This window comes from Monopterus albus, unplaced genomic scaffold (assembly GCF_001952655.1).
Source record: "Monopterus albus unplaced genomic scaffold, M_albus_1.0 scaffold71.1, whole genome shotgun sequence".
Taxonomy (NCBI): Eukaryota; Metazoa; Chordata; class Actinopteri; order Synbranchiformes; family Synbranchidae; genus Monopterus; species Monopterus albus.
The window spans coordinates 925,528-947,466 of record NW_018127951.1 but is presented as its reverse complement, the minus strand read 5'-3'; the positions used below and the strand labels follow the sequence as shown (position 1 = coordinate 947,466).

At 43.2% G+C, this 21,939-nt stretch overlaps 2 protein-coding genes across 2 annotated transcripts in view; one reads left to right on the top strand and one right to left on the bottom strand.

Moving 5' to 3' along the window:
- The first annotated feature begins 2,411 nt into the window (after positions 1–2,411).
- Positions 2,412–5,553, top strand: dharma. The gene is made up of 3 exons (XM_020605639.1): positions 2,412–3,085; positions 3,248–3,456; positions 4,297–5,553. Exons 1-3 carry the CDS (start codon positions 2,767–2,769, stop codon positions 4,414–4,416), a joined length of 648 nt encoding a protein of 215 aa, XP_020461295.1. The 5' UTR covers positions 2,412–2,766; the 3' UTR covers positions 4,417–5,553.
- Positions 5,554–5,902: 349 nt separating this feature from the next.
- The window catches only part of clip3 (CAP-GLY domain containing linker protein 3), an 18,044-nt gene continuing 2,007 nt past the window's right edge, over positions 5,903–21,939 (bottom strand). Inside the window, exons 3-16 of the mRNA XM_020605618.1 lie at positions 19,400–19,822; positions 17,604–17,743; positions 16,647–16,740; positions 15,920–16,081; positions 15,693–15,811; positions 14,976–15,212; positions 13,927–13,977; positions 13,500–13,635; positions 13,074–13,244; positions 12,831–12,962; positions 11,907–12,030; positions 11,483–11,550; positions 10,927–10,999; positions 5,903–10,606 (exon numbers count right to left, since the gene is read on the bottom strand). Coding sequence (XP_020461274.1) covers positions 10,552–10,606; positions 10,927–10,999; positions 11,483–11,550; positions 11,907–12,030; positions 12,831–12,962; positions 13,074–13,244; positions 13,500–13,635; positions 13,927–13,977; positions 14,976–15,212; positions 15,693–15,811; positions 15,920–16,081; positions 16,647–16,740; positions 17,604–17,743; positions 19,400–19,822 — 1,985 coding nt within the window. The 3' untranslated portion in view covers positions 5,903–10,551. The remainder of the gene's footprint in view (positions 10,607–10,926; positions 11,000–11,482; positions 11,551–11,906; positions 12,031–12,830; positions 12,963–13,073; positions 13,245–13,499; positions 13,636–13,926; positions 13,978–14,975; positions 15,213–15,692; positions 15,812–15,919; positions 16,082–16,646; positions 16,741–17,603; positions 17,744–19,399; positions 19,823–21,939) is intronic.

Genomic DNA, 21,939 nt, shown 5'->3' with positions numbered 1-21,939 from the left:
CGGAGAGGGAGGAGAGAACGTGGAGGGGGGGGGGGGGGGGGGGGGCTGGATGTTTGGAGTCTGGCTCAGTGAGCAGTCGGGGGCTTGGTGATGTTTTGCTGATTCATGCTGAGAGAGATGAGAGCGAGACAGCAAGAGGCAGTGAGAGGCAAACTGAGAGTCTGGCAGGAATGTTTGAAGTGTCTCAGTCTAACACACACCTGATGTGAAATCATCCACAGCTGGAGGAGAGAGGATTGGACCGGACAGTGATGGAGCACTTCACCTGTTTCCTATTAGACATAACTTCCTCCTGACCTTATTAATGTTGGATGTTTTCAGTGTAGCTTTCATTCATTTCATTGAAAAACAAGGTGAGACACATTCACTTCCTGTCACACTGTGAATTCAATCAGGCTGAACGTCAACACATGAAATCACAAGACTCTCAAATGTCCAACCAGTTTGACAGAGTGGGTGCGGTTGACATGTGGCACATAATAATAATACAAGCAGCCACCTTTTGCCTGAACACCTGAGCAGTCTGGTCTGTCTGCTTCAGTGGTGATGTTTGCTGGGGGCAGTTCACAGCCTGGGCAACACTTTGGGCAAACAAATTCTTATTAGGGCTCAGTTTATGACCCTGACTGCTATGAACACCTAAAATACACTTTCCTAGATTTAGGTACAAATTATAAACAATTCAATTCAACACATCCTTTCAATAACCAACATGCTACTGTATGTGACTGTATACAGTGTTCGGACATATACAAACTTCAAGCTAATTCATAGTGCAAACTGATTTTCTCGGTTCCTTGTCTTCTGACATTTAACTCCTTCACCTCTCCACATCTGGCCTGTTTGAGTTGCTGTTTGTATACTGTGCAGCTGAGCCCAACTTAAACCTTTTAGAATAAGAATGTGTATTGAAATGTATTCATATCTAAACAGTATTGGAGCTGCTGTTGCTTTAATCTTCAGTCTGAAGATGTTCGACAATCTGCAGTTTCTCTGCATGTGTTAACAATCAATCAAATCACAGAGAGGGAGTTTACAGAGAGGTGACTGATTGATCTGCTACTGATCACCTATTGATCTGCTCTCAGAAGTCAGACATGATGTTACACTCACAGGAAACCAAAGAAACTGACCCCAAACAGGATTTATTTATACTGAATTCTTTTAATTTGACTATCTTTAAGATATTTGTGTAAATGTAGATGTGTTATTGTTTCTAAATGTCAAGCAGACAAATGGGATTCAAGGTTTTATTTGTCCAAAATAACAAAACAACTTCCCGGTACCGTTCTGATTTACTACATAAACACATTCAGGCCTCCTAAAATACTAATTGTAACATATTATGGTGAAGTTCAAGTTACAGTGTAGAAGTATTTTTGATGCTCCTTTACTGTGTATCTGTACTAAATTCACAGTATTCTTAATAAATTCTTAATACTGCTGCAGGCAGTATTACTACTATCACCTGTGCTACTATGGCAGTCATATAAAAGGTGAGGGGATACTGTTCTCTCCTGGGGACAGAAGACACTTTGATATATCACTATAATGTGAGAAGCTGTGTGGCTCCTGTTGTTCACAGCTGTGATCTTTTCACACACTTTGTCTCACTGCACATCAAAGCTGCGTTAATCTCAGACACACTGGTTTCACTGGGACACAGTATCAATAGTGGTTCACACTTTGTAAATGCCTTTCTGGACAATATTCCTGTATACAAGCACATATGGCTTTGATCATTTCTAATATATTAGTTTTTGTCTTTTTATGGAATTGCCTGCCTATATATGAGTCTGTTTTCTTGTTTTTCTAATTTAAATGACTAATGATTCACAAGTTGACAGATTTGACCTTGTGCTGTTTGCACACGTTTCTGTTTTCTGGAGTGTGGCGACACCTTCAGGCCACATGCACACATGATCCTGAACATTTCATGTGTGACATTAGGAGGTGAAATGAGATGTAATATGTACAGTTTGTGTTTTACAGCACCGGTCAAATAAAGGCTCTTCTATAAACAGGAGAGAAACAGTCTGTTCTTGTGGCTCAGTGATGTGTCAATGGATGCAAACTTTAACACTGTTACAATAAAGTTGAAAGTATTTCATTTATTTTATTTAAAGTATATAATTCTGTCTGCTTCTGACATTATTTACACTTGTCTCTGCAAAATGACACCATCCTAAAACAAATTAAAGGAGGAAACACCATGAAATTGCACATACTCTTCAATAAATTTTAACTCTGTTAAAACAGCTTTTAATAACATAATCACATATTACCTATAAAATAAAAATAATTAATGAACAGGATAGTCATTAAAATAACAAACAGGCCAACATAGATTTAACATTTTAATAAAGTGAAACAATAAAAACAGTTCAAAGAAAATCTAACTCCATGTGATTAAAAACTGTGTTTGTGTATCTGGAGCCACAGCTCAGTGGGACATTTGTCTTGTTTGAAGAAAAGTGAAAGTTTTCAGTTGAATGGAGATGAAATGGACTAAATAACTGATTCCACATCATCACATCATCCTTCTCTTCAAAGACCCAAAGAGTTCAGAGGTCAAATCAAAGTCCACATTTCTTCTCATCTCTTGAGTCACCGATGGGCTCAATTCACGGGACTATTAACATATTAAAAAGCATTCAGGTGTTTGATGGCGGCTTCAGGCTCGCGTTTCTGTTTAAAACTGGATCCTGGAGGACTCTTGGCCACTTGGAAGCTTTCTGGAAACTTGTTGAATCTTAGAGTAACATCATGGACGGAAGCAAAGTGTCGGACTTCAGCATCGAGCGCATACTCTCGCCGCAGCTCGGACGCAAGCCGCTGGTGATGGAGATTTCACCGGACGGTTATCTTCCGGAAGCCCCCGGCGGATTCAGTCTGGTCTCCGGGAACGTCACACCTCCTGCCCCGGTCCCGGTCCCAGTGCCGGTGCCAGGCTGCCTGCAGTACCGAGGGATGAGCTGTGTAGAGTCGTGCTACCCGTATGGAGCCGGTTTCCATCGCACAGACTTGACCAACATTTATCCAACCCCTGGAGTGCATGCGCACTTCAGCAGCCGGGACTCTGCAGGTATTTGGACATGCTCAGAAGAAACACTTGAAATGTTTATTGGCCAAAATTTTTAACTTTTAAAAACAGGACCATTTTATCAGCTGAAGTGTTAACTTCCAGGAACTTTTTCGATTTCATTTGTTTTCACTTGACTCACTCATTTTAATTCTTTTTAACCAGATGTTCAGGCGTTACCAGGTTACCTTGGTTACCACCAGGCCGGGGTGTCCGCGCAGTCGCAGCATCGTCAGAAGGCCCGGATGAGGACTGTGTTCACCGACAGTCAGACCAAGCAGCTCGAGGCGCTGTTTGAGCTTACCGACTACCCGGCTGTGGAGGTGCGCGCTGAGGTGGCGAGGCGCACCGGGCTGAGCGAGGAGACCGTCAGGGTGAGTCTGAAATAACGAGCCATTGTGAGGTTATTTTGACGAAGGAGAACATCCTCAACGCATAGAATTAGGAAAAACGTTTCCAAGCAGCATTTGAGGTACGGAGCATTGACGCACTGAAGATCTTTATTTTGGGAAATGGTCTTATGCTTATCGAGCGCTTTTCTATTCACTGCAGCTCACTCAAAGCGCTTTCACGCTATTTTGCCCTTCACCACAGCCATGCTTCCTCAAGCACTCACATATTCACGCACCGGTGTCATCACCGGGAGCAACTGGGGGTTTGGTGTCGTGCTCAAGGACAATCCGGGAATCAAACCGCTAATCTTCCGTTTAGGAGACAACCCGCTCTACCTCCTGAGCCACAAAAGGTGTGTCAAATCAAGTTTATCTCATTAAAGGGAAACATTGAAACTTGCGAAAACCGTTATTTAAAATCACATCACTGTTCCTAAACACGCAACTCAGAAATGCGCAAAACCTCGCCTTGTCGAAATTTTACGCACGACGCATAAACAAGTCTGTGCCCGTGGAGCTGGTTTCATAGAGTCCAGTCACTCTGTTCCTCCTATTTTTACTTTTTAATTTGACTTTTTTCAGCACCATGTTACTTGAATACAGATTAATTTATTGTTGCATTGCATTTATTCACTGGATGTCTTTGTTCAGAGCAACTTAATAATAATAATAATAATAACACCGTAGGGAGACTGTCAGCACTCACCAAGATAAAATGTCATTGCTCTAGTTCACATGGAAGTTCATTCGGTTTATTCAGTTCACAATGAAACTTTCCTGCTACAAAAACATGCAACTAAAACATTCCTCTCTCTTTTGCAGGTGTGGTTCAAGAACCGCAGAGCCAGGAGGAAGCGGCAGCGCAATGGGTCAAGGGTCAGATCTCCCTCCCCTCCCCCCAGCGCCGGTGCAGAGAAGGCCTTCTCCACCTCCCTCCTGTAAACCTCAGACACTGTCCACCTGCTACTTGGATGTCAAAAGGAACCCGTGCTCCCCTCTCATGACCGCATTTTGCTCAAGGACACTTCAGCAGCGTGGGCCCCCACTGGAATGTGCTGTTAAACCAACATCTGCTGGACATTTTTAACTGTGCGGATGCATTCAGGTGCTGCTGGAGAAATCAGACACCCGAGGCTCCAAACCTAGCGGACTCTTACAGTAGCTATGACATGTTTAGGGAGAGTTGTTGGCCTTAGCTGCAGTTTTATTCCTACTGAGTGACTTCTGGTTTTCTAGTTTTAAATTATTTTGTATTTCTATGTAATTTATTCAGATCAGTATATAAAAATGTGCAGCATGTTTAAACACAAGCACCTTTTGTAACCTGTGGTGGTGTTATTTATTTGAATTGAGTTGTTGCTATTGTTGCTTCCTTAACTGCATTAGACATGTTTTAGAAACTTGATTAGAAACACAAACGCCACACTGCATCATTTATAATGAAGCTCACAATCAGTTTCTAACATGTTAATCTAAAAATTAACAACTAGGTGTGAGTGTTAACCATGTTGTGGGGTTTTTCAAGACCTGAAAAAGCTATGAAGAAAAGAGGTTAAGTTAAATTTTTCATTTGATGCTGCTTTTAATCCTGAACATTTCTGACAAATATTTCTACTCCACATTATCTGGCAGTTCTAACAGATTTACTGTATAATTAACTGTTCTCTAGTGTATTAAAAGCCCTGCTAAGAAGTTCTGTTTTCCCATGTTTATATTTTCCTTACAGGTAGGTCATAAATGATGTCTTTGTGATTAGGGGTTGGTCTGGTCAGTGCTTCACTTACCTGGGCTGCAGCCTTTGTTTTTCTACAAATGAATATGATTTTCCCAAGATACTGTATATTTATCAGGCACTTGTGCACTTTTATAGTGAAAAAGAAGCAAACATCAGCTGAGTGTGTTTAACCATGTCATTAAGACATTGTTTCTAAGACTAAATGATAATCACATGACATACAGTAACATACATATGATGCTGATGTTCATTTGTATCTGCAATTACATTTCCGGGGAGTGACCATTGGTCATATATTATATTGGAGGCTGCATACAACATGCAGAAGTGTAGAAAATTACAGATAGCACATTATATTAGGCTATTCCAGTCGCAGAAGGCCGCCCACCAACAGTCGGGGTCTGTCGGAGGTTTCTTCCGTTAAACAGAGTGTTTCCTCCCCACTGTCACCAAGTGCTTGCTCAAGGGGGATTTGTTGGGTTTTCCCTCTATAATGATAAATAATAATAATAATAATAATAATAATGGTAAGGTCAACCATTACTTTGTAAAGTGTCCTGAGACGACTTTTGTTGTGATTTGGCGCTACACAAATAAATTTGAATTGAATATTACACCTAACTCCTTGTGTAATTTCAATTTAAAAACATAACCTCTGCAAACTTTCTTTGAATAAAAGCAACAGACGAGAGGTAGAAAAAAAACATCAAATTCTTTATTATATTCATAAGTGTTGTCACTATTATTATTAGAAGCATTACCATGCTGATGAGAAGATACACATAAAGTCAAATCAAAAAATACTGAGGGACAGAAGGCTACAGAGAGAGAGAGCATGCAGTGAGTAGCTGTTAGGATGAAGACTTTTGATGCTCATTCTCCCGTTTCCCCTTTAAAGTCCGGCGGCTTCACACACTTTTAAAACAGGAGTGACTCTCACACATGGACTGTAACCGAGCACAAAGTAACACACTCACACTACAAAACCAGAGAACAAAAAGTACACTTAGTGAGGTTATCAAAATATAGGCTATATACTGTATATTCTTAAGACGTATCAATGTTAAAACAACCACTGCTGAGTTAATGTCTATGACAATGAGTTCAACATTACGTACACCGATCAGTTATAGAGGACTCAAACCAGTGAGGCTGAGCGTTTCAGCCGATTAGCTACAAATCACAAATACTTTACATTTTTGTTTTTCAAAATCAGTCTGATTGATTTTCTTCTTTCCCAGGTTTCAGTTCATTTCTCTGAAAATGAAGAAACCTAAAACTCGCTGCAGAGAGACAATTCATCACAGTCAAAGCCATTTTCAAATCTTTACTTTGTGACACTTGACATCGAATAGCTGGCTGCTAGCGAACAAAGCTTTCTTAATCACTAAACTATCAAAACTCTCCACTGTGTGAAAGATTCTGTGCTGTTGAAATGGTAACTTCTACTGGGTAACTCTTGGTCCTGCATCTGTACAGAAGGATTGAATCCAAACACACGATGCTAGTCCTAATACACCGTAAATCCTTGCACTGCTGCGTATTATAAAAAAGGTCTTGACTGCGGTGCTCATGGGATTTTTGGCACAGTGAAGCAAGACACTGATGCATCTTGCCACGGTGCTTTCATTCCATGTCAGGTAGTTTAGCAGAAGTAGCTCTGAGCGTGTCATCACTTCTGGCAGCAGTTTTGATATATGAGACGTCTATCTTAAAATCTATACCTGCTTGTTGTTTGTCTTCACGGTTTGATTTTCTGACAACGCAGCAGCCAGCTGTCAGTTCTCAGATGTCTCGCCATTCTTCAGTGAAACTACATTTTGACATGGATGCCAGGTTTCTGCAGAAGGGGTCACATTGATTTTCTTGTAAGTGAACAGGAACTGAAGGCTGCCTGGAAACAAGGAAATCAATCTGAAAACATAAAGAAGCTGAGTCAGCAGAAATGTGGAGTGCATATTCTGTAGTTTGCAGCTGAGACAGGCCGAACCAGCACGGTCCTTTAAATGTAGCAAATCAAACTGAAAATGTGTCATGAGGAAAGCTTATATACTATGTTACTGTAACATGACTAACCGGGGGCTCTCCAGTGATTGTCGGTGGCCAAACCAGAGAGAGCTTCACACTGACAGTATAGTCAGAACACCATGTTCACTGGGACATACCAACTGTACTGCATGTTTACTGTACAAAGACACACTTTCACCATCACCATGGCCCACAAATGTCAATGTTCACCTAAGTCAAAGTCAGCAGACCTGGACTCTGTGGAGCTTTAGCACTGAACAGGGTGCTACAGCAGCGTATTAGTAGCAAAACAATTCCTGGGTGTGAAATTATAAAATGTGTGGATTAACTTCAGTTTATCAGGCTCTTTTCTTTGGGTAGAATGAATGGAATGTAAAGCTGAGAGTCGTCTGCATATTGTGTTAACATGACATGAATTCCAGATTTGCTAACTGTCTGTGCCTTTTCACCACATCTTTCCAGTGTCTGTTCTTTTCATTCAGCTGTGACTGCAGACACTCTGCAACCTCACGTGGTGGCGAAACCAGGTAAACTATGGATCGTTGGGCCAAAAAGCACTTTGACATAAGCCCCGCCAGAGCGATTGTTTCTGTCACATAACTCGAACCAAAGCTTGAGAGTTGGCTGATATTTATTTTTGCACCACTCGGCCGCCTGTCATTTCCTGCACAGTAGCATCAACACTCAGCTAAGCTTTGAGCTGGAAATGGGAAGCTTTGCTCCACTCACGGTCTGAGTAAATTCTAAAGCCGGCTGAGCTGAACAGAGCACCCAATGACTGTAAGCACGGTAGCTGTCATTAGTATAATTTGAAGCTGACTCCACGGGCACAAACTGAACAGTTATCCACAGCAGCGTGCAGGAGCAACAGAGGTGATTCCTTTAGCCGAGGCTGCAGAGCACAAAGACGAACTGAGAGAAGTTCAGCCTGATATTTGCTTCCTCTGACTCCACACTAACATCATCAGGTTGAGAAAGTTTTTTGCTCAGTGGCTTCATAATAAAGTTTTTGTTAACCAAAATTCACAAGTCATTTTCCTGTTTTTCATCAAATTTTTACAGAAATGTGAACGTTTGTGTCCAAAGTATCGCGGGAAAAAGGGGAATATTTAAACCAGATGCAGCTCGACAAGTGAACGCTTATGAATTATAATTTGCAGGTGAAATAATGGTTTACACATTTTTATTATTACAAATAGTTTCATAATTGGATTTCAGACTGTTTTTGGGTAAAGTCTTAATTATTTGCCGCTGTGGCCACCAAATCACAGTGGCTCTTTAAGCTTTGAATCCACCAGTCACTGCGGAGCTTGATTTCATTTGGCTGTCTGGTTATGTTTCCAGCCTGAAAGCATCTGAACATGTGTCTCGGCAGCGTCTCGCCCCCGGCAGCCTCACCATGAGAGTGTGAGCGTGTTCATCTCTCTGTACTAGTGTGCTTACAGAGTGGAAAGAGACACAGGAACCGTTTCCATACACAGATAGGTACACTGTTCACATATTGCTGTTTTCAGTTATGCACAAACTTTGAGAGAGATTTTCACATCGAGCACACGTAGGTTTAGATTAACTTGTGTTTTTGTCTTTTTGTAGATGCTCACATTCACAGAAGTTACTGAAGTCTAAAGAGAGAAAGAGGGACGAGAGATGAGGGGAAGAGAAAGAGAGGAAGCCTTTTATAGGAGAGCATGACCAGTGTTTACATTTTAAAAATGAAAAACCTTGAGATGGTTAAGGTTTGACGAAGGGACACTGAACTGTACAGCTGATTATCATTAACTCCCACTGGTTTTAAAGCTGACATTAACTTTGAATTAATCTTATTTTCAGATTTAAGTGTGACAGCACCAACACAAAAACATTATCACATGTAGCGGGGCTGAAAACACTTTTTAAGCTGCATCAAGAGAAGTCATGATTTTGGGTCTGTTAGCAGTTTTGGTTGACAACAGATTACAACCGAAGTGATTTATTAGATTTCTATGACATACAATAATTTAACTTAACTAGATAGATTATGTTTGTATTTGGCATTATTCTGATTTATAATAATGCTTACTCTACAGTGTTTAGTTGCTATAATGTCTAACTACGATATCTGATCTATTAAAAAACGTTTTTTCAAAGTAATGAAGGAAAAAATAACTTCAGTTTTGTTGTGAAAGGATGACTAGCACAACGTCAGCTACACTATTCTTCTGCCCATTTTGATATCTGTGATCCCAACAGTGAAATGAACCCTGTTACATATGTCTGAGAGCTAAAACGGACCGCAGCACACCACGATAAATGACGCTATAGTTAACCCTGTTTGGACATCAGTGCATGCAGGTGATTAAAGCTCCTCACACGCAGTTTAGAGTTAGAAACATTTCTAGGATTGAGATTGGATCTGAAGTGGTGACTGAGTGGACAAACTATCCAGCGCATATGACGATGAATAAAAGGTTTTTTTTAGCTACATTTTGCCAATTAGTACATGGACACACGGCTACTGTAGTGTTAACTGCGTCCATGGGATCAGTCGTGAACTGGGTGGAGAGAGTCTCAATTTAATAGAGAACTATGAGTCTACACAACAAGGTGACTGTTAAATAAAATGTCTTGGTGTCAAACAAGTGGTGAGGAAGTAGCAGCCAGATCTGGGTCCAAACAAACAACTCATACTCTTACTGAGTTTTAAGCAACAAGAAACCCTGAGGGTATGTTGTCATCGCTTGTGTTCAGGTACTTAGGCCAGTATGTTTTTTGCTTGATTACACAGAAATTTGTGAACTGAACTTCAAGATCATTTCCTTGCCGAGTTGGACTTACACACAAGCTTCTGATAAATTTGTCTGGCACTGAATTCAAAATCTCCCAAGACCCAAAACTAGCAGCAGCATAAACAAAAAATTTGGCATTAAAAACTAAGTTTATGTGGTTTTTGTTGCGCTTAAAGAAACTCGCTAACTGATGTTCTGCTCCAAAAAAGATACATAATGAATAAACACCAAGCTGGAACAATGAGCTAAGAACTGGTGGAAATGTAACGATATGTGACAGAGAATATTTTAGGGGACAGCTGGAGATTCAGTTTCGTTAAAGGAATACTGAACGTTTTGATCAAATACAAGGCACTATAGATTTTGCTATAGAATGACTAAATCAGAAGGATTTGGGCTGAGAGTAAGAGAAGAGAGACAGGGTTTCACTATGAGGAGTTTGACCGACAACAGCGATAGTTTGAGGAGACTCAGGGGGTTGTGAAAGTAAGAAATGGAGAGAAAGAAGAGCGACAGCTCAATCTGGTGGAGGAGCAGAGGAGGGTGTAGTTAGGACTGCATCTCAGCACGAAGCATCCACGGAAACCAACAGCAGAACAGCAACCTGGAGGAGAACAACAACAGGGGAGGAAGAGGAGGGAGGCAGGGTGAAAATGAGGAAAATGCGTGAGGGCAGAAAAGAACAAAGGGAAGAGGAGGAGAAGAAAGCAGAGCGGGAGGAGGAGGGAAAAGTAGGGTGACGTCATCAGACAGAGCAGGCTCCGTTTACACCATGTTTCACATGGAGGATGTCACATTTACTGGTTACGATGGTTTTGTGAACTTGTAAACAGGGAAACACTGCATTCATGTCACCCTGGAGTTACTCTACATTACCCTGAACAACGGTCTGACAGCTGACCTGCTGGCTCTGTGTGCCCTTACCTGGATATGGAGCTCTCCGAGGTCAGGTCTTTAGGAGACCGCATCGTGTTGAAGTTGCGCTTGGGCTGCGACACTGCAGGATGCAAACAAACAAACGGTGTCAGTGACTAATTTTGTGGGTGAATAAAAAGAAGCGTGAGCTGCCTTCAGGTGTCATCTCTACTATCACTGCAGAGACACAGTGACATTATTAGACACCGACTTACAACACAGTCCATGTTGTAGTGTCACTGTATCGCTGTGATACTTCAGTGAAGCTCATGAGTAAAACGACTGAGGGACAATAAACAAAATGACTTAATAAAAGTGCTGCAAGAATCTGGCAGCTTCTTAAAAGCTGTCACCTTAAGACACTACATTTGTTTTGTATTGTTGTTTTTCATGTTCAGGACTGTGTTGCTTCAGGGCTACGAGTTCAAACATGCTCTCAAGCAAACCCGGCACATTCACATTAAGGTTAATGATGCCAGTGTTGGTTAATGCAAAGTGTCCCTGATAAATAAACAGACAAACAAAGCATTTAGTTGGAGACTACTGTATGGTCAGAGATGCTTACTGGTGACCTGATGGACCTTCTTCACCATAGAGCTGTCATTCTGGGAGCCGTCTTTAGGGCCTCCGATTCTGACAAAACAACCACCAAAACACTCAGTTCAATATTTATTATTATTGTTATAACACTGCTGGAATGAACAGAATGAAGGGATTTCAGGAGGGACAGAAAACTAAATGTCGGTTTATCGTGAAGCACACCACATCATGGCACTGATAAAGGCCTGGCAATTTGAAGGTTCTTACTGTATATCATATATAGGCTGTAGTTATTATCATCATACTCTTCAATCATCAAAGTACTGTATGGCTCATGCACCAAAACTCTTAACTTGTTCTGGCAAATCATTTGATAAGACACACTAATGCTCAGCTGTACATTAAACAGAAACATTCCAGGTTACGTAGTGTTTTGAGCACAACCTCACCTCTGGACACGGGAAGGTGGAGCAAACACTCCATATTTGGGCAGGCAGCTGAAGTAACGGACTCCAAACACAGAGCCGTCATGTTTCCCTGTCGGCTGATCCAACTCGATCCCAAACCAGTAACCTACAGGGACACACAGCTCACGTCACACCCGCTCTGTCTCAGCCCGGCTTTTTAAAGTTGCTAATCATCGCTGTAGGGTGACAACACAGGGAGACGCTGCCGTTCTTTGATTCACACCGTTTAAATAAAGGCTGTCGTGATGGATGATTTGAGGACACAGCTTCTGGCTTGAGCTGAAGATGCTAACTTGCACACATTTACAATGACTATACTCCAGGACACTTAGAAATCTGGAAAACAAAAAGTCATCAGTTTCTCAATTATCTCTATTCATCTCATATAAACGAAGATGGCGACAGGAAATGACAATGTCACTCTGCGAGACAGACAGTGTCGTTTTCTGTCACCATCTTTACTTTTTTTTGAAAAGCAATTCTTTCACCTGAAAAGCTGACCAGATTATTTTTGACTCCACATCATTAGAAGAGTCTGTGAGGACTCATGAAATACCTTCACATTCTGGGGAGTGTTATGAAATGACGGCACGGGGTTTAAATGGTCAGCAAGTTAGATTTCGCACGTTCATGAAAGATGATCTCAGTGACTCGAGTGCATGTAGTACATGAGAGTCACAAGCTGGGGCTACATCAGACCGGGACACAACAGGTCCAGCACTGATCCAGATGAGGAAGGACATTATTTAAGGATCTGCATCTACAACTTTTGAGAACTGGCATTTGTCACATATGGGAAAACCATCATTTTGTGTAGCTGAAATACACAGTGCAGCATGTTAACAAGCCTTTCAAGCTACCATGTGACTACAGTACAGAGAATCCACTGCAGACCAGCACACTGACCTGGAGCGAAGTCCGTCTTGCCATAGTAGCGGACGATTCCGTGTTTCTGCCCAGCCACCAGAACCTGATCTCCAACCTCCACGTTCATTCCCTCCGGATCCAGACCTGCCACTGACGACTTCTTCTTGTGGGCTGTGCACATCAAACACACTTATGTGTCTTTAGCACTGACACAGACACACTGTTCCTATCTGCTGATGCTCCAACAGCACAGACTTTATCCTATAACATGAGCTATGTCACCTTTCTCTCTCTCTTTCTCCTTCTTCTCTTTCTCCTTCTTCTCTTTCTCCTTCTTGGTCTTTCCAGCAAGGCGGGAGGCCAAGTCCATGCGGGGGGTTTGGGGAGTGGATGTGACAGACGAAGGTGTCTGATCCACGGCCTTGGAAATCTTTGACACGGGGGCAAAAATCCCTGTAAGGTAGAAAAATACAAACAGAGACAAACCTCAGAATGTCTTGTGAGCATGGGCTGCAGAAACACCTCGGACCACGAGAGCGCAGAAAGACCCCAACACCTGAAGCATTTCTGTCTTTAGAAGCACGGTGTAAATAAAATGCATTATTACAAACACAGCTTCTGACACACAGTACTGTCATCTACAGAAGCACTTGTTAGCAAACAGCTGCCTAATGATTTGCTCCGAGGTGCTGTCACAGCAGCAGTTACCTAGCTTAGGAGGGCAGATGAAGTAGCGAACACCACCCACGCTGCCATCGTTCTTTCCCTCAGGCTCGTCCAGCTCCACGCCAACCCACTGACCGCTGGCAAACTCTGTAGTACCACAAAACCTCAGAGTGCCGTTCTGAGAGAGAGAGACAGAGAGACAAAGTGGTGAAGTTAGAGGAAGAATTGTCTCATGACTGCAACATGACAGCAGAGATCTGTTAGCTGGTTAGTCTGCATGGAGGCAGATAGTCTGGTGGTCTGCTGCTGGATTGTATAAAGGTGAAAAGAAGGAACTGGAACTCAGTGCATACATCAGTGTCACAGATGAAAAGATTTGAATTGTCATGTGACAGGAAGAGAACATGTTGTCAGTGTGGTGAGTCGAGTCAGCTATTCTACGGTCCAGCCAGAGCCCGGTCAAACCAACCTGTCTGAGGTCTGCAGCCGGGCTGTCGTCTCTGCTCTGGTCTCTCTGGAGCTACACAGTGAGAACACACTGTTCAGAGCTCATACAGCACAGTGTGAAGGACAAGCTGGCAGCCATCACACAAAACAAGCCCAAACTTTAATCTGTCCTGAGACCATGCATTCCCTAAAACTCTGATCCCTAACCAGCCATAGCTACCACTGACTGATTTAACAGCAAGCCATGCTGTTTAGTGCATGTGGCATGTGTGTGTGTGTGTGTGTGTGTGTGGCAAAGCACGTGCATCAGTAGCAAGCTCTATATGTTGAGTTTCATGTGAAAGTTACTGTCAGCTTTTAATGTTTCTGGTAATGACCTTCAGTTGGTTTCCATGGCTCAAACCACAGAAGAAAACTGATGTTAAATTTTCAAACACAAGCCTTTTGTTCCTGTAACTTTATGATCACCAGTGAGTCTATTTTACATGTTTACAGACCAGAGTGTCTGGTTGCTAACTGGTCATCTTCCTACTTAGTCGCAACCAGGACGTATGTGACTGAAGGAGCACCCGGCCCAGCGATCCAACCCGGCCAGTGGAGGACGTAAACAAGATGGACTGGCCGTGATGTGGCTCTCACTGCTCGCTACTGCCACGTTCACAGCTGGTTTTTGAGGTAATGCGTCAATAATCTATAGTTTATGAAATGCAAACCTGCTCAGAGAGCTGTCTTTTATATTCAGTCTTTCTTAATGTCAGAATGTACTGTAAGTTGCTCAGTTGCCAGTTGCAACAGATAATATGTTGCTTTTCTTTCTCCTAGAGACCTGGATGGAGACAAAACTGGGAGCTGGTTTATTATTTTTACATGTATTTAAACTGAGCCTTATCAAAACAATCTGCTCCTTCAACCTTTTACCAGTGAACTGGAATCTGATGTTGCTTCTTGTAGCTGGTTTGAACGTTCTCTCTAATGTACCACATTGGGCATCACGACCCTTCTCTTTGTCTGTATGAGAAATGTTGGCATTGGCCTCAATTTGCAGAGAGTGATCCTCAGAGAGCCTCTGACCTTCATGTCCTCCAGCACCACACGGTCTCCCAGCTTCAGCCCCAGTGAGGACAGCATCAGGTTTCCCGGGATGTTGTCGTAGTTGGGCAGCGTGGCCCTGGGAAGGTTACAGCTCAGAGGGACAGCGTCCAGCAGCAGCTGCTTCAGCTCTTTGGCCACCATGGCGGCCTCGGCCTTGTCCAGGCTCATGTCCATCGGGTCAGGAACCACCTCGGCTGGAACCTGGCCCTTATCGTTCTGCAGAGAGGAGGCAGGTTGAAGAACGGAAAGAACTTGAGAAATGCATTTTTCTTTAGTTGGATCATGTAATCAATCTGACAGTCAAGATGCAGCAGCACACAGCTACAGACTCAACACGGTCATGACTTCACTCCATAAGACATGTAGAACACTTCCATTTGATAGGTTTGATGCGCTCAAAGACGTCTGTGTCCCTCGGTGGAAAACCTGTGGAGCTCAGTACTGTGTAGGCAGGATTATAATTTTAATGTTTGTTTGTTATTAAATGCACCTTCTAAATATTACCAGAGCTGTTGGGAAGACTGAAAATGAGTTCAGCGGGACGGATACGTCAAGTCGTAAGTGATGGGTTGGAGCAATCTCCTCTCCAAACACAAAGCCAACATGAACACAATGTCACACTCAGGACAGAGGTGAAACAAAACCGTGACTATCAAACTGTACACAAACTCTAAAAGACAGGTAAGATATCTGTACCCGGACAGTGGGGTTGGCTCCGTGCTCCAGCAGACATTTGACTGCACCCAGACACAGGTTGGAGGCGGCGATGTGCAGAGCTGTACCATAGTGGAAGTCACTGCATGTGGAGTTCAACACTGTGGAGAACACAGAAGAAAAACAGTCTGAAGGACCAACTATAAAATTTCAAGTGACAGGAAATCTGTCAGTCTTGGTCCTGCACTGCTTCGTTCGTGTGTTTGTACCTCTGGGTTTGGCAGCTTTGAGCAGGACTCGGATCAGTTCTGGGACGTCGAAGTAAGCGGCATAGTGCAGAGCGTTCATGTTGGTCCAGCGGCTCCTCAGACTCACGTCAGCACCCAGAGAGATCAGCTGACTGGTGAGACGTAGCGCTGCCTCCGGGTCACCTGTGCACAATGACAACAAAACAAAGAGGAGCTCCATCATTACAGCAGCAGAGCAGAATCCACCACCGACACTGAAGTCGACCTCCTCACCAGAGAAACTCCAAGACGCCCTGGACAGTGACTTGGAACATTGTGAAAAACTGATGCTGCATTTTATTTATGGAAAGGTCATTTCACAAGACCTTCTCTAAGATGTCTCCTGTTTGACTGGACTCACTAGATTAGTTCCAGACCTCAGAGAGGGCTCCCTCCTGTTCCTCTCGCTGAGGTTTCTCCAGAGGTTTTTCCTCTGAACTGAGGGTCTGAGGATAGAGTATGCTGCATTTCACAGACTGTAAATCCCTCTGAAGCAAATCTGTGATTCTGAGCTCTATGAATCCAATTAACTTCACTATAACACACATGAATACTTGATAGGAAGATCAATTCATTGTGAGCTTTCTGATCAAATTAACAAATATACAGTAAACTAGGACTAGGCCTGTCCTCCAACTGATTACTGCAGTGCAGCTGAACAGGGTTGTGCCAGACTGACCAAATAGACCATGTTAAATAAGTATCTTACCAACACCATGGGCTCCGGCCTTACAGCTGTAGTGAAGCAGCGTCATGTCGGTCAAACCATCGCGGTCGTTCACATGGCAGCCACGCTTCAGGATCTGAGCAAACGCACGAGATTTCAAAGCAACAGTCAGTGTTGTTACTTTAGTAAGAGGTTATCTGAACCCAAACCGTTCAGTAACTGCTCAGTGGCAGAGTCATGGTAAAGCTTCAAGGACTTTCTTTTTTTAAATTGCAACACAAACCATGCAACATTAACAGGATAGAAGATGGAAGACACAACACTCGATACAGGACATTTACAAAAGAACATAAGGATATGAACCTGTATAAAGCTTCTGTGATTCTCTTTCTCTCTTTCCATCTAGTATCTCCCTCTCTCTGCACCTCACTCTCTGCTCTCTCTCCACCCTCCACCAGGTAAAACATTACAGTTTAAATTTGACATGTTGTTTTTGGTGAAGGGTAGGGTGAGGTCTGGGATTAGAAGGTGGTTGTAGTTCAAATCTCTGTGCTTTCCTTAAATTTGGATCACGCCTCACACTCAGTATTCAGGCTTTTCTCCTACAGCTCTAACACAAGCTCTGCACTGCTCTGTGGGACGTCACTGCTCATTGCGTGTCTGTGTGAGTCCAGGTTGAATCTGGGTCGATGGGACAATGACGGTCGAGTCAGGATTCAGGCTTCCTGCCAGAACAACTAGAGCAGGTGATGCAGACATGGGGGCTGAGTCATGTTTTACATCCTACATAAAGCAGGGCTCAGTTTATAACGATGCAGAAGCTGGTATCTACAAATGTTTGTTTTAATGTATAAAGGATACAAATGATTTAACTGAACTGTTTTAGCGCTGAGCCCATTGCAGCACAGGTTTAAGACATCATTCTCAGTTAAAATACCACATGAACAGCTGCTGATGACCAAACCGAAGCAGAGACAGGGTGTTTCAGCACATTCTCACCTCGTTACCAATGGTGTCGATCTTGTGCTGCACCTGGGGAACCCACTGACGCACGATGGCGAACAGCTCTGGGATGGTTGTCCGAGGATCCATGAGGATCTCCAAACAGGCCGGGTCGTTGGGGTCGAAGAAGGTGAACGCTGGAGACAGACGGATAATGATAATGTGAGAAAGAGAGAAAGACTATGAATACCTACAGAGAAACAGAAAAGAAAGCAAAGGGAAAGAAAAAGAACCAGGAAATATGAGGGAAGCTGAGTGGATGAGGGCAGAGCAGACGGCAAAAAGATGCCAAGACATTTCTGTCACCATCATCAGATCAGAAGTAACCTGTGAGCTCGGCAGTTTCTTGTCCTGCCAGCACTGCAGTCTGAGCTCCGAGGCAGCTTTCATTTCACTGAGTAACTGCGATCAGCTCCACCCGTTCAGTTTTCATAGATGTCAACTGCCTTTCTGTGCACAGCAAAGTGCAGCTTGGGGCCCATTTTTAGCCTGTTGTGTATTGGTTTACATTTTGGAACACTAACTCTGCCAAATTATTTATTAACCGCCTGTTTGCTGTATACTGATAACCATCGCTGAATTCATTTGATACTAAAGAATTCTTTAAAACCTCTTGATTATCAGCCAAGTTCTGCAGCGTACCAGTCTGTCATAATTAGAAGAAAACTTGTATGTCACTTTGGACAAAACCATCTATGAAATGAATAATGGCCACTGTAATGAAACCGATGTCTTCCTGAAAAGAAGGAAAAAGAACGAATAATATGACCTGGACAATGATCAACAGGAATGTAATAAATATTAGTATGAAAAACTTAGCTCATACTTTCAGATGTAGAAAGGACAGAAACCCATCTGAGCACCACAGCTCTATACAGCTGGACAATGGAGACGGCCAGAAAACACACACACATACAGAGTGTATAATGGAGCTGGTCGGCTCTGAGTTTGTCTGATGAATACCAATGAGCCTGTCGTCCATACAGACAGAAAGCCAGACAGTATGCACTGTGTTGGTGTGGTGTGACTCTACATGGTAAATGGTCTTATACTTGTATAATGGCTTTTTTACAACACACTCAAAGCGCTTTCACATTATTTGGCCATTCACCCATTCACACACCGGTGACATCACCGGGAGCAACTGGGGGTTCAGTGTCTTGCTGAAGGACACCTCGACATGTTGACTGGACAAGCTGGGAATCGAACCGCTAATCCTCCGGTTAGGAAAAGACCCGCTCTACCTCCTGAGCCACAGCCGCCCCCAGTCTGAATTTATGTCATAGGGTAAACATCCCATCAGATCCCACTGGACACTACTGAGCAAGAGCAATAAGTCCAAATTAGTTAACAGACTTTAAAGAAGACATGCTGTCACTTGCATGTGAGTTGATGACTCCACCAGTAACATGCTTAAGGTCTGCTGTAGGACAAACACCACAAACAGAATCAGAACTGGGCTTTGAAATGAGGAAAGCGCAGCAGTGTGTGTCTGAAGTGGTACAGTGTGGTCCACTGTACTCGTTGGTGAAGGGTGTGTATTTAATATGGTTTGACAAACTATAATCTTTTGTCATCATAAGAGTTCAAAAGAGCTGGTGTGACAGTGTGTAGTAGTAAAGGTGGTGCAGTAGAGTGTATTTAAGGTGGTATGGCATACTGTGGTCTTTGGGAAGCGGTGCCTGGCAGGAAGGGAATGACAGTGTGTATATAAGGTGGTACAGAAATATATATTTAAAGTTGTATGACAGCATGTAGTATGGTGGTGTAGCATTTAAGGTGGTATGACGCACCGTAGTCTTTGGGAAGCGGTGCCTGGGCGGAGGGGTGCACCATAGGTCGGCGACGTGGCTCGTGAACCGGACTCTGGTACTCAGACACAGACACCGGCTCAGGCTCAGGCTCCGGCTCCGGCTCCAGCTCAGCTTCACACTCTGGGCCGGCCAGTGGACCCTCCTCTTCCTCCTCTCTCTCCTCCCGCTCCTCCTCCAGTTCGTCGTCGTCCCCCTCCTCATCTTCCACCTCTGCTCTCTCCTCCTCTAGCTCATACTCCCCCTCTTCCTCCTCATCTTCTTCTTCTTCCTCTTCCTCCGTCAGTGCCTCCTCATCCTCTCTCTGGGCCTTTCCCTCCTCCTGCTCCTCATTGTTGTGCCTCTCCTTCTCCTGCACCTCCAGGTTCTCCTCTTTAGTCATGGTGAGGGATGATGCAGCTGGGCCTGTCAGAGAGGAGGCATGACACAGTCGATCAGTTCAAATCTTTAGCTTCTTTTTTCACATTTATAACCAGCTGTCATGTGCAATAAATGTGCAACTGTGTTAACGTCTATGCAGCTTGCGTGTGATGTATCAGGGGCCTGGTTTGATAAGCAGAACTGCTGTCACAGTTTGATGTTATACAATAAAATCTGTTATTCATTTTTACAGAGTTTCACAAAACCCACCCAGATTTTAAAGCAAATCAATTTAAACTGATTTGGTTTGTTCAAATCACAATTCCAACAAAATCAAAACAAATTCAACATCCAAAGGTTTGAACAAATGTGACGACATCCTGAGGTGGAGTTTAGCTCTGACTAGTAAACAGAGCAGTAAAATGGAGTCGATTCCTTTTTGGCTTTAGCAAGAGAACCATCTAATTGTAACTCTTGACTTAGTAAAATCCAAATCAATACAGGCCAATGGCTCATGTTAATTGATGAGTAGTGATCATTCAAACAATGTGATCAGGAAACTTGGCTGTCTGGCTTTCTGTACAGAAATATTAAAGAGAGTCACTTTCACTAGAGGGTCTGGTTTTGGGCCCCTGACACAGACCCCTCATCCCCAGGCCTTAGCCCACAATCAGTGGTTCTGAGAAAAATAAATAAACACTGTGTGATTGTGTCAGCATTAAGGCTTGAAAGCCTTGCATTGTGGCTTGTTTTCGCATCTTGAACTGACTTGGACTCTGTCCAACTGCTCGTCTTTTAATTCTCTGTTCTCCAAAGTACCGATGAAATCACCAAATCTAGTTTGTTTTGGGTAAAACAACATTTCACTGTGGCAGCCACTTTACTGATGGCTCCTCCAGCACTGTATCCTCATCATCATCCAGTCAACCAACTCAGACTTGCAGGCCCAGTCCCCATGACCCAGCACATGGTTCCAGTAAGAGGGTGTGGCTGAAATCAAGAAACCAGTCCACTCTGATTCGGTTTGAGTTGGTCTGCTTTCCAGTCTTGCGGTGCCCATCCTTGTTTTCTCTGTTTCTCTTCCACATCACCAGACAAGTGCTATGCTTAGCTCGGAGGCATATGTTCGACAGCGAGAGAGAGAGAGAGAGAGAGAGAGAAAACAAGGAGGAAGCAGGCTAACTGGCCCATGGCATTGTACTGATAACGGCAGCAGCTGAAGGCTAACGCTAACGTTCCCTGTCCAATATTAGCTGTAAACAGGTCCAACTGGATTAAATCCACTCCACTTTAACAAATGGACTGTCCATCTAGCTGCCACTCCCTCCATTATTGAACCATCCCTCTCCTCCTCTATTATCAGACACACACAGAAGGAAGGAGAGCAGAAACTATACAGATTAATTTACATCCCATACATTTTTACTTCATGTTATGTAGCAGCTGATACATTCAAACGCTCAGTCTGATGCTGTGATTAGTTGTGGTCAGGATCATTTGGACTGCACTGCTTTCAAAGTGTGTTCAACTTGAACAAAGCAGTGTCTTCTGCCTTGTAATGAATGTTTGAACCAAAAATCTAACTATTTCTACTCTGCATGAATAAGCAGCATTCATTTTTCAGCTACCATCTGCAGCAGAAGCTAATGCTAAGCCAGCAGTTGCTAGCCATTGCATCAGGCGTCCTACAGAAGGGGATCTGATTTGAAGAAAACAGTGGAGAGTTTGGTTTCAAATGACTACAAACGCTTCTTAAACGTTTGTGTTTTCAGTGTATTCATGAAAATGTAACCATTAGATCTGAGTCCTGTTTAATCCAGCAGCTAAAGTCTTAGTCTGCATGGAGCAAATACATTATGTAGACTAACATGTTTTCTCCTGATCTCAGAGCAGCTTGTGATCACAATAAGCAAAACCTGCTATAAAGCGAGTGCATAATGAAAATGACACACATCTCCTATTTCTGTACCATAAATGGTGTGATGAAAACTTCCCGCTGATTGAATTTCTCAGTCATTATTTGACTCTATGTCTGTGATGTGGTTCATGCAATCTGTTGTGTCAGCTGGCAGATTCCCGCCTGAACAGAAGAGTAATCAGTGTGTGAACATGACTGAAAACAGGACTCAGCTGAGGCCATGATAAAGGTTACGAGGTGTGCT

Bases quoted from the DNA above. Each gene is read 5' to 3' on its own strand.
- dharma (XM_020605639.1), top strand. From the start codon at position 2,767: ATGGACGGAAGCAAAGTGTCGGACTTCAGCATCGAGCGCATACTCTCG. The intron at 3,086-3,247 runs GTATTTGGACAT...CTTTTTAACCAG, and splicing joins CAGCAGCCGGGACTCTGCAG to ATGTTCAGGCGTTACCAGGT. The intron at 3,457-4,296 runs GTGAGTCTGAAA...TCTCTTTTGCAG, and splicing joins TGAGCGAGGAGACCGTCAGG to GTGTGGTTCAAGAACCGCAG.